The 12,824-nt window shown below is 39.1% G+C and overlaps 1 protein-coding gene across 1 annotated transcript in view; it reads left to right on the plus strand.

Moving 5' to 3' along the window:
* The first annotated feature begins 481 nt into the window (after positions 1–481).
* Positions 482–12,824, plus strand: part of SMC3 (structural maintenance of chromosomes 3) — a 35,011-nt gene continuing 22,668 nt past the window's right edge. The window contains exons 1-7 of the mRNA XM_058543971.1: positions 482–587; positions 1,694–1,769; positions 7,847–7,885; positions 9,405–9,472; positions 11,630–11,701; positions 12,079–12,158; positions 12,432–12,510. Coding sequence (XP_058399954.1) covers positions 573–587; positions 1,694–1,769; positions 7,847–7,885; positions 9,405–9,472; positions 11,630–11,701; positions 12,079–12,158; positions 12,432–12,510 — 429 coding nt within the window. The 5' untranslated portion in view covers positions 482–572. The remainder of the gene's footprint in view (positions 588–1,693; positions 1,770–7,846; positions 7,886–9,404; positions 9,473–11,629; positions 11,702–12,078; positions 12,159–12,431; positions 12,511–12,824) is intronic.

Consider the following 12,824-nt stretch of genomic DNA (forward strand, 5'->3'; position numbering starts at 1 on the left):
AATGGAGCGGCAAGGACTCCGACCACCGAACTCCAGCCGTCACTCAACTCTGTGGGGTCAGGGACAGACGCCTCCCGCGCCGAGTCCGCCTTTTTATAAAGCCCGAGACCACGTGGGCAGCGCCCCGCTCCGCTACTGGCTCTGCGACTCTCACCCTCGGCTTTGGCGCCAACCTTTCCCCCCTTGTGGACGCAACCATTGGCTCCGCGCTCGGAGGGAACACGGGCCAACCTCACAATCGAGGCCTTTCAGAGTGAGGCTTCCGACGAAGTCTCAGGCAAGGTTCAGCTACAAACTAAGGAATCAAATGAAATCCACCTAAGGACGCCGTAGAAGCCTCCTTTTGTCCAAAAGAAGAGCAGACTCGACCCTGACTCCCCCTACGCTCTGTGGGGCCCGCGAGGGTGGTTCCGTCCGAGGCGCGGGCTCCGCCTCCACGGGCGCCGCCATTTTGTTTGGCTGAAGGGGAGCGAGCGGCTCTCTGGGGGAGGGGTCGCGTTGGCGCCTCGCCTGACCGCCCTGCTGCGTTTGTCAGGGGGCAAGGCCTTCTCCCCAGCCAGGGGCGCGGAACCATGTACATAAAGCAGGTGAGGCCTAGGCGTCCTTCCCACCCGTGAGGACCGTTCCTTGCGGCGGGGGTGTTGCGGCGCTACCCGTAGCCTCTCCCCTCTCCAGGGAGGGTGGACTCGGGGCCGCACGGGGATGAGGGGGTGGGAGAGGCCCCCCCCGCGAGCGCGGGGGCTGCTGAGAATTGGGGCGCCCCTCTGCAGCCCGGGCTTCCCCGCACAGCGCTCGTCTGAGGGGCGCAGGAGCTCCGAGGGGTGCGGAGCGGCGGGCGGCGCGGGCCCTTTGGAGGGACCCGGCCTTCGCAGGTGGGCTGGGGTCGGGAGAGGCCGGCGTGCGGGCCGAGGGCCCGGAGCTGGCGGGGGACCTCGTCGGGGACGGTGGCGGCCAGGCGGGCGAGAAGCTGCTGTCCTGCGGGGATAGCCCCGCGCGGGTCATTGGCGGGCGGGGTGTGTGCAGAGGTGGTCGCCCCGGCCCGGGGGCGCCCCTGGGGGCACAGGCTGGGATGTCAGCCTAACCGGCCTTTCATCTCCTGGATTCACGGGAGAAGGGAAAGGGAAGGGATCCTCCTCCTTGCAGAGTGGGTAGCGCCTCCTGGTTCAGTTGTTTACTTTTGTCAAAATGGGCTTCCCGCGCTGGAGTCCTCCACCAAGATGAGCCGTTCGCACCCTTTTGGAAAAGAGTCTCTGTTGGAGATGTTGGCCTCTCCTCCATCCTGGAACGTCTCCTCTTTTTGGCCGGCCCTTGTGTCTGCTTGAAAGGAGCGCCCACTGCTCCTGGAGGCAGGAAAGCTGGGGCCAGTCCGCCTACTTGCTAGACTTGTACTCTAGGACTGCAGTGTTTAGTGTTCCAACCAGCCTCATACAGTGGACTGGATTTTGAGAGTTCCGTAACGGGTTACTAATTATAACTCCTAAAAAAGCAGCGCTGGCTATGGTTACTGATAAACGGGCTGTTTTTAGAAGATTTTTAATCACCACTTTCCAAAATGAGTTTTTCTTATATGAAATTGAAAGTTTTCTACCTTGCATTAAATGGGAAACAAAGAAAGGGAAGAAGTGCAAAAGAAAAATGTTAGTTTAAAAAGTTTTTTCTTTGTGTTCTGAAAAATGCCTCTTTTATTTATTAGGTTATTATCCAGGGTTTTCGAAGTTACAGAGATCAAACAATTGTAGATCCCTTCAGTTCAAAACATAATGTTATTGGTAAGTGTTCATGGTTTAGTAGATCCCATTTCTATCTCTACAGCCATTTAAATTCTGCCTATATCTAGGTTTAAGGAGACAAGGGTTGTCTTTGAATATTACATAAATTTATGTATATTTTTCTATATGAAATAATTTCTGTCTTATCTGCACTGATGAATTGCTTATTTTATACATTTAAAAATGTATAAAATACACCTGTATAAAACATGTATTTTTTTTTTTTCTTTCTGTGAGGAAGATCAGCCCTGAGCTAACATCCATGCCAATCCTCCTCTTTTTGCTGAGGAAGATTGGCCATGGGCTAACATTCATGCCCATCTTCCTCTACTTTATATGGGACCCCACCACAGCATGGCCTGACAAGCCGTGTGTCAGTGTGTGCCCTGGATTCAAACCCGAGGCCGCCAGCAGCGGAGCATGCGCACTTAACCACTACGCACGGGGCCGGCCCCTAAAAGATGTATTTTAATGTATAAAATACATTGTCTTGGGTAAGACCATCTTAAGTTACTCATTTTTATTTGGATAGCGTTGTCTGTGTGTAGTGTGTTTTAATAGCTTTAAGTTTATAGTGAATGACACTAAATTTAGCATTTGAGCTATTGTTCTTGATATGTCATTTCCTAGTTGAAATGCTCGCTATTGCCTTATTTCATAGATGACCGTTCTTTATTCACAAATTAGATTGCTCTTAGATTTTTTTTTCCAGTTATAATGTCTAAGGACAGACCATGCAGCTTGGGAAGAGCATAAACTTGGGAACCATAACAGAATGCAGTTCAAATACCAGTTCTGGCATGTATTCTGTTTTAAACTTTACTCCCTGAGGGGCTTCAGTTTTCTCATTTGTAAGGTGGCAATAATGGTACCTACCTCATAGGGCTGGTGGAAAGATTAAAGGAGAAAGCGAATGTGTGAGGATAAAGGGCTAATGGTGATTACCCTACAATACAGTATTTAGTCTGTAGGTTCTTCAGATGATAATATTCCATTTTGTTGATACAGCCACTGAAAGTGTTTGCTGATGTTCTGCTGAATTTTTAAAGAATAGATGAAATGAGTGCTTCTAGACACCAGAAAAACATAGAATGTGCTATTGACATAGTTAGACTTCTGCTACACAGTGTCCTCCTTACGGAGTATATTGGTATATTAGTCTGCTAAGTCTGCCTTAACAAAATGTAGATTGAATGGCTTAAACAACAGGGTTATTTTCTCACTGTTTTGGAGACTCAGGTCCGTGATCAGGATGCCAGCATGGTCACATTCTAGAGGCCTCCATGCTTACGTGACCTCCTTTGTTTGAGTCTCTCTTCTTTATAGAGCACTAATCCCATTATGAAGGCCCCACCCTCATGGCCTCATCTAATCCTAATTACCTCCCTAAGACCCCCATTTCCAAAAAAGCATCACATTGGGCATTAGGGCCTCAACATAAGAATTTGAGAAGGACGCAATTTAGTCCATAGTATGGGGTGAGGTGAGATTCATATAGAAATCAGAATGAATGCTGATGTTCCCAGAGAACATGGGAGAATCATACTTTTCTTTATTTTGAAATAAAGTAATACATGATAAATTTTAAAAATTGAGGGCAGGAAAAACCTGCCCTTAATACATCAACTGCAACCTTGTAGTTGGGAGTAAAGAAGACATACTTTTTCCCCCTGCTATACCTACTGAAGACTTGTTAATTGAAGTGGTTTGCTGTAAGGTAGCTTGATTGTACTGGGATTTTACTTACATTTTGATTGCAAGTGCCTTCTGATTTTCATCAATCAAAATCTTTAGAAATGGAGAAAAATGAATAATTACTAGATATATGTTATTTCTTTAACTTACAAGTTAAAAGTAGATAAATAAATCAATTGTGTGATTTTTATAAATGAGCTGTAAAATGATGACCATTATTGCCTATGATGATTAAATTATGTCTATAGGGCATCAAGTATTTTTGTTGTAGCTATTATCAAACAACTGTTTTACTACTTTGATTGCAACATTAGGATTGTTAATAGTCACAGTTACAAAGGAAATGATCTAAGTGTTCTTTCTTTTGTTTATTTTAACTGAAAAACAAAACATAATATGATTTTGTTGGTTTAACGTGTTTTAAAAACAGGTACTTTAATATTGTAAAAAAGACCAAAAGTGGTATAGACTGCTGTTGACCCTAAAAGTATCCTATGAAAGCATACCACTTTGATTGTTTAATGATTTTGACCCTTAAAAAAACAAAATTTGGAGGCAAATATCCCTTGTGCTGATGTTTGGATATTTGAACGATGTTTGAATGAACAAAGCATGTACCTTTTTTTTTTTTTTTTTTTGATTTTTTGTTTTGTGAGGAAGATCAGTCCTGAGCTAACATCCACGCTAATCCTCCTTTTTTTGCTGTGGAAGACCGGCTCTGAGCTAACATCTATTGCCAATCCTCCTCCTTTTTCCCCCAAAGCCCCAGTAGATAGTTGTATGTCATAGCTGCACATCCTTCTAGTTGCTGTATGTGGAACGCTGCCTCAGCTTGGCTGGAGAAGCGGTGCGTCAGTGCGCGCCCAGGATCCGAACCCGGGCCGCCAGCAGCGGAGCGCGCGCACTTAACCGCTAAGCCACGGGGCCGGCCCAAGCATGTACCTTTTTAAGGTTACCTTTTATGTAGCCTTGTAATAAAAGAAATATATGTTAATTATAGAACATTATGGAAAAGCTAAAAGTAAAAAAAATAAACTATAATCTTTCTACCCAGAGATAGCCATTCTTAATATTAACAGTCTATACTTTTATTAGCCATGGTTTCCTAGAAAACAGAACCTGAGGTCTACTTAGCTACTAAGGCTTTAATGGGAGGGTGCAGTCTGAGGATAAGAGTGAGGGGGGACGCTGGTCATAGCTTTATGAAGAAGACACAGCTGGTTTGCGGTCACACTGGATAACTTGCAGACAGACTTTGTGAACCCACCATACCTTGGAAAGATCAGATGGGAGAGGAATGGAGAGGGTTTTGTCTGCTGGCTCTTTGTCTCTCATTGGTCAAAATTTACCACATAGGGCATTAATTCCCCTATGGTTTTGGATTGTGTTACTCTGGGGATTAACCCTTCTGAAGTAGTTGGGGAACGATAGCCTCCTTTGGGTTTTCACAGACCTGACCTGAATACAGCCCTGGGGTAGGCTAAAACAACCTGAGGTGTGGGGAGACTGAGCTTCTCTATTAAAAGGCAGTCAAGGCCTGGGATAGGTGAATCTGGGGGCACATATGAACTGGATCTATCTCAATACACTTCCAGTGTTTGTGTACATCTATGTTACCTCTTGTTAAATAAAAATGGGTTTGTAGTGTAATCTGTTCGTTATTTGCTATTTTTTCCTCCTTCAGAATAAACTTGAATCTTTCGTTGTCAGTAAATGTTCAACATCCTTAGAATTGCTATATAGTGCTCCACTTTATGGGTAGGAATAATTCTTAAAGGGAAATTTTAAATTTTTCAGTTATTTTGAATGAATTATGGTTTGAACTATTTATGTAATTCTTTTAATGAGAAATTACCTTTTTAAAATTTTATTTAGAGATAATTTCAAATTTACAGAAAGTTTACAGAAAAGTTGCATCAATAAGAACAATGCTAAGAATACTCATATATCCTTTACCCAGATCTACCTATTTTTTGTTTTTCTTTTTTTTTTTTTTTTTTGTGAGGAAGATCAGCCCTGAGCTAACATCCATGCTAATCCTCCTCTTTTTGCTGAGGAAGACTGGCTCTGAGCTAACATCTGTTGCCAATCCTCCTCCTTTTTTTTTCCCCCAAAGCCCCAGTAGATAGTTGTATGTCATAGTTGCACATCCTTCTAGTTGCTGTATGTGGGACGCGGCCTCAGCATGGCCGGAGAAGCGGTGCGTCGGTGCGCGCCCGGGATCCGAACCCGAGCTGCCAGTAGCGGAGCGCACGCACTTAACCGCTAAGCCACCAGGCCCGCCCCAGGTCTACCTATTAACATTTTCCCCACTTTATCGTTTGCACTCATTCTCACAGTTTTTCTTAGAGTAAGTTATGTACATCATGGTTCTTTACCTCTGACTTCAATGTGTACTTTCTAAGAATAAAGGTATTCTTTTACGTAATCACAGTACAGTTATCAACTTTAGTAAATTTAGCAATAATCTGCTATTCATTTTCCAGTTATACTGATTGACCCAGAAATGTTCTTTATAGTATTTTTTCCCCTTCCAGTACAGGATCTAGTTTAGGATCAGGTACTGCGTTTAGTTGACATGTCTTTTTAGTCTCCTTTAATCTGGATCATTTCCACAGCCTTTGTCTTTTATAATGTTGTTTTTGAAAAATATTACATAAAAGATGTTTCATTCTCAGGGTATTACATTTGGAGGTACATGAGGTCCATCTACCTCTTATTGATGTTGTTACTTTTTTTTTTTTTTTTTTTACTTTGTATTGATTAGTCTGCATAATTACTTCTGTGGGAAATATTGTACAAGTTTAATCAGCAAATGCAATTTTTCATTTATTTTAGGACCATTTTCTTTTTTTGTAATTTTGAAATGTTCTGTTTTGCTTGTTTTGTTCTCTTAATTGAATAATACCAGTTATGCATGTGTTGGAGCTAATGATGTTGGGTTTTTTTTTTGTTTTTTTTTTTTTTTTGCTGAGGAAGATCAGCCCTGAGCTAACATCTGATGCCAATCCTCTTCTTTTTTTCTGAGGAAGATTGGCCCTGGGCTAACACCGTGCCCATCTTCCTCTACTTTATAAGGGACACCGCCACAGCATGGCTTGACAAGCAGTGTGTCGGTGCGTGCCCGGGATCTGAACCTGCAAACCCTCAGGCCACCAAAGCAGAGCATGTGCACTTAACCACTGCGCCACCAGGTCGGCCTGGTGATGGTGTTACTTTTGATCACCCAGTCAAGGTGGTGTCCAGTTTTTTCCCTTGCAACTAATAAATAATATAGGGATGGAAAGACACTCTTGGACCATGCAAATATTGTTCTCCTTATCACAATTTCCCCCTAGAATTAGCATCCATTGATAATTCTTACCTTTATTCTGATGGTTACAAAATGATAATTTTCCATTTCTAGCACTGCTTTCATATTTACCACTTGATATTCTACTGTAAGCAAGAGCCCTCCCTCCTTAGCTACTTATTTGTCTTTTTATTATCGGTATGGACTCCTGGATTATTCCCCTCCAGCACTAATTTATAATTCATCTAATTATTTTAGTGCTTAAATTGTCCTAGATTTAGCCAGTGGAAGCCCCCTTCAAGCTGGTCTCTGTGTCTATTATATGCCGTTTTTTTAAAGGCACCTCATTACTTTCTGGCATAACAAGCAATCTCTTTAGGATTTACTTTGCATTAAAGGTGATAACTCTGGGGCTAATTTGTTCAGGATATTTTCGTCAAGCTTGGCATAGTTATTCATAACTTTTAACAATGAAAATTTTGCTAAACAAAAAATCTCAAATGAATTCATTAAATCTGAAACATTTAATATCCTTTTATGTATAGAATTGCTTATTTCTGAATTCAGGTAGTAAAAACAAGTGCCTTGTAGTTGTCGATACTTTTGTGATTTTTATGAGACTCTACATGATATATAGGGCTGATCATAAGTAGTTTAACATGCAAATAGTGAGAATTTAAAATGGTTATTTAAGTATTTTAAAATTTTAGCAATATGTAAGTCTTTAAATTGTTGAAAATACTTTTATATACAATTAAGATAGAATTACATGTCCATTGTAATGATTATAAATTATGAAAGCCAGCTAGTATATTTAGTTATTCCTTTTAATTTTAAACTACTTGGAAGAGCAAAAGAATCAGCATGAAATAAATTTCTTTTAAGAAAAAAACTGAAGTCTGTACAAAAATTGTACTCATTTGGTGATGAAGGCTATTGATTTTTTTTTTGTCCACTGTTCTGTTGTATTTAATTTCAAATATTAAGATATGTTAGAAAATTGGATTTGTAAATTTTCAAATACTTTCAGTAAAGCTTTAATTATATAGGTTTTTATACAAAATAACATGTACTTTTTGATATTTTGTAGTGGGCAGAAATGGATCTGGAAAAAGTAACTTTTTTTATGGTAGGTACTGTTTTTTGAATTCTAAATGTATTAAGACCTAGGTATCTTAAAGTAGTTTATTTAAAAAATTGGTTTTGGGAGGTTATGTCTGCATGAAACGCAATAAATACTTCTTTATACAAGGTTGCACTTTAGTGTAGAGGGTTTGGAATGTAAGGATCTGAGTTCTCTATACCTACTGATTAATTAGCTGTGTGAGACTGGGCAAAACACTTAACCTCTCAAATTACTCTTTTTACTTCAGAAATGGAGAAGTTTGTCCTGCCTGTCTTAGATGGGTTGTGAGAATCAAATGAGACAATTTGTATGGAATTGCTTTTTAAACTTGAGGGCAGTATATAAATGTCGTAAATACACATATATAATGTATATAAATTCATAATAGTTAATACTGTTTTGGAAAATGACTTATCTTTCTATTTCATCTTTAAGAAAATGTTTTCTAAACCAATTATTTTTATAAAGGATAGAAGGTATAAAAAACTTCATAGACTCAGCAAAGATTATTGTCAGTTTGAAGATAGTAAATAGAGCTTTAAAATTCTCTCTAAAGATAAAATACATTTAAGTATAGTAATGCCTTGTTAACAAATCCTTTGGGGAGAAAAAACATTTTAACAGAATTGGATTGTACCAGACTAAGTTGAAAAAATTTTGAACCTCTTAGTTGAGTAGTGCTTGAGGAAAAGGAGGGTTTAGTAAGAGCAAAGGTTCTATGCCTTCTGAGCTCACAAATCTAAAGGGTATTCTATAACCTATCAGTGGTTGTAATCTGGTGATGGTGAGAGAGTAGGATGGGAGTGGGAATGAGTATTTAATAATCTCCAGGAGGATGAGGGCAGTTTAAATTCACCACGCCCAAGGTGATTATCGAAGACAGCAGATCCCCACCTCCATTCTCAGCCTACACATTCACACACACACACTCACTATTTTAGAACGTCAGAGGTCTCTTGGGTGGACGGGAACAGGACAGCTGACTAAGGAGTTCCATTTCTAGGGCAGGGTGGTCTAGTTAGGCACTCTATTTGGAAGTAGGAATGGCTTCTTAGAGAAGATAAGGACAGTGCAAGCAATGCAGTGGTGGGGGGAATCTGAAGCGTTTCCCTCTATTTCCTACTTAGCTCTATTTCTTTTGATAAAGACTTAATTTATATCAGTTATGTCTAGTGGGTAAAAGCAAATACGTCACCAGTTAGTGTATACTTTGATCAAGAGTTAGACCTTAGTTCTGCTTGTTTCTTCCTGTACCTCAGTGTTTCTATTTTCTCACCTTAAATGCTTCAGTGAAAACTTCTTAATGTTTTTCTTGTATCAGCATTTCCTAGCTAATTAGTCTGATGTACAGGCAGATTTTCTGCATCCCTTTTGTTTCTATGAAACAGGTAATCCACTCTATCTGCATTGTTAATGAAGACTGTATTCTGATACACTGTATTCTGTAAAGGTATGGAAAGTTATGAATAAGGCATAAATCCTTTTTTAGACTGTACTAATAGTTATGTTTTTGTATTTCTAGCAATACAGTTTGTTCTCAGTGATGAGTTTAGTCATCTTCGTCCAGAACAGCGATTGGCTTTGTTGCATGTGAGTGCGACTGCTTTAAGACATTTTGATATTATATATTTTTAAAAATACATTGTCAATCCTGGTAAACAAAATCATTTGTTCAAGTTTCATATCTTTTGTGAACATGACAGTCTATCTCTTAAGTGTGTTATTCTGTTGTGAAATTTAACCTACTATATTTAATGCAGGATAAAGGCCTAATTTTTATATAATGGTAAGCAAATTGTAGGATATGCCTCTAGATGGATATGTCTTCCATATAAATTTTTTTTTTTTTTTAAGATTTTATTTATTTTTCCCCCCAAAGCCCCAGTAGATAGTTGTATGTCATAGCTGCACATCCTTCTAGTTGCTGTGGCCGGAGAAGCGGTGCGTTGGTGCGCGCCCGGGATCCGAACCTGGGCCGCCAGCAGCGGAGCACGCGCACTTAACTGCTAAGCCATGGGGCCGGCCCTAAATTCTTTTTTTTTTTTCTTCCTTTTTGTGAGGAAGATCAGCCCTGAGCTATCATCCGATGCCAATCCTCCTCTTTTTTCTGAGGAAGACTGGCCCTGAGCTAACATCCGTGCCCATCTTCCTCTACTTTATATGGGACGCCGCCACAGCATGGCTCGACAAGCAGTGCCTCGGTGTGCACCGGGGATCAGAACCGGCAAACCCCGGGCCGCCGCAGCAGAGCACGTGCTCACTTAACCGCCTGCGCCACCGGGCCGGCTCCAATATAAATTCTTTATTAAGGGTATGATCTGATAAGGCTCTGGAAGCAGGTTTGCCGAGGAGAAAGAAGAGTTTGAGGTGGGGGATTAGGAACTTTGAGACTAAGAACCAGAAGTTAATGGGGAATATTCAAAGCAACCATTGCAAATTAATAACGTACAAGTTGTTATTTTTAGCCGTATTTGTTCTTAAATGGTAGCATCTTCCAATATGAAAGATTGGAAAATTTCATTTATAATAATGAGAATTGTTCTTTTTTTTTTAAGATTTTTATTTTTTTATTTTATTTACTTATTTATTTATTTATTTATTGTGAGGAAGATCAGCCCTGAGCTAACATCCGTGCCAATCCTCCTCTTTTTGCTGAGGAAGACTGGCACTGAGCTAACATCTGTGCTGATCTTCCTCCACTTTATGTGGGACGCCACTACAGCATGGCCTGACAAACAGTGCGTTGTTGCACGCCCGGGATCCGAACCCCGGGCCGCCAGCAGCAGAGTGCATGCACTTAATCACTATGCCATGGGGCCAGCCCCTGTTAGAATTTTTTGTTAGATAATTATGAATAATTAAATAAAGAAACTTTAGAATAAAAATTATAAAAGGCAATTATAAAATAATATAATTTATCTTTCTGGTTTGAGTATGCTTAGAATTAGTTTTATGCTTATAATCAGTATCCCAACAGTCTCACACTTAGAAAGTTTTGTTTTTTTTTTTAACTGTTACCTTTGTTTTCCCCTCTTAAATTGGAATTTTTAGCGCAGTAATCAGGACTGATTCTCTAAAGAAAAATCTCTTTTAGGTTTCTCAGATTGGCATTAAAAAAATAACCTCTTTAGGTATCGTTTCTTCATTGTATTGTGCCATCACATAATAACAGTTTTCAGAATCTGGAAACTATCTGGACTAGGTCATAAATTGGTCTAAATTTATGAATTTTGAAATTTTATGAAATTTATAAATTGGTCTAAATATGACACGTTAAATGTGTGTGTTTTCATAGCAGATTTAAAACTACATAGAGCAGCTCAAATGAAATGTTTCCTAAAAACAGAGTTCCAGTAACTATCATATGATTTGTTAAAGTTCCCTTTCCAGCATTAAGATGAGTCTGTAAGAGAGAAGCCTCAAAGTGTTTTAGATATTAGCAAATAGGTAGAATTAGGTGGCTATGGCGTCTTGTGCTCTAATAAAGTGGTCTTCACAACAAGGCCTAAGTATATCTAACTTTGACATCTCTTGTGTAATTCTCATTTTTTAATTCAGAATCAAAAGCTGTTTGGTTGAGAAGTATTATCATCCTAATCCAGTGTCTTTTGCCTTTTGGCAAAAGAGGTATATACTAGTCTGATTGACATTATTGAGTCAGGCTTGTTACCATGCACTAAACTTTAAAAATATTTAAGGAATATGAAAATACCGCTTAAATGACAAATTTATTTTCTCATGTTTTAGGAGGGTACTGGTCCTCGTGTTATTTCTGCTTTTGTGGAGATTATTTTTGACAATTCGGACAACCGGTTGCCAGTGAGTAAACTGCTTTTTGTTTTCAGTAATGATGTTGAGAATTTAATTCATGCAGCTGATTTTTTTTCTTGCTTTGAAACATTTATTTGTAGCTGTACTTAAGCTTTTATAATTTAGTTTATGCTTAAAATATAGTTTACATACTAATTTTTTCTTAAAATTATAATGAACATTCTGGTAAACAAATGAGAATGTGCAAGCTGTTGTGGGAAAAAAGTCTTTGTCATAAGAATTGAATATTCATAGCATATCTTTAGTGAGATAATTGAAATTTCAAAATAATTGTTATGGTTAAGAACTCTAAAATGACCTCATTAACTAAAATGTTTTCTTCTTTCACTATGAAATTACCTTTGGGCTTTTACGTTTTTTCTTAGATCGATAAAGAGGAAGTTTCACTTCGAAGAGTTATTGGTGCCAAAAAGGATCAGTATTTCTTAGACAAGAAAATGGTCACGTAAGCATTTTCTTTACGTTTATAATTTCTTTACAAAAGGGTAAAAGTGTTCTTTTACTTGCCTCATATGTGAGGTATGTTTGCCTTATGTTTAACAAATCAGTATTAAAGCATAAGCATAAGAACCAGAAGATTCTCTGAGGCTGATAAAACAGGTGGTTTAATGACCGTTCTGTACTCCCTCGTGCTCCTTAACCCAGGAGTTAGTCTCTTCATTCTTTGCTTATTGTTGGATTGTTACCTGAAAAAGAATTTTTCAATGTTTATCAACAGGAAAAATGATGTGATGAATCTCCTTGAAAGTGCTGGTTTTTCTCGAAGCAATCCTTATTACATTGTTAAACAAGGAAAGGTAAAAAAATTGTATGTCCCTTTTTTATAAGAATTTGTTTTCTGAGTATATTCCCTTGAATGATGAATTTGGTTCAGTGATTCTAGTGGTTAAGTTGAAGTGAAAATGGACCTTATTGTCTTCTGTTTTCATTGGTTTATTTTTTATGGAAGTTAGTATTACCTTTTATATGGCCATAAAATACAAAATAGATCCAGTGCATAATGTGATGTAAGTGAGAAGTATTTCACCTGTATCGCTAAGGTACACTGTACTGAAAGACATTTTTCGTTTGTGAAAGTTACAGTGATCATATTTAAGAATATAGAAATTCT

The sequence above is a fragment of the Diceros bicornis genome, chromosome 6 (assembly GCF_020826845.1).
Source record: "Diceros bicornis minor isolate mBicDic1 chromosome 6, mDicBic1.mat.cur, whole genome shotgun sequence".
Classification (NCBI taxonomy): Eukaryota; Metazoa; Chordata; class Mammalia; order Perissodactyla; family Rhinocerotidae; genus Diceros; species Diceros bicornis.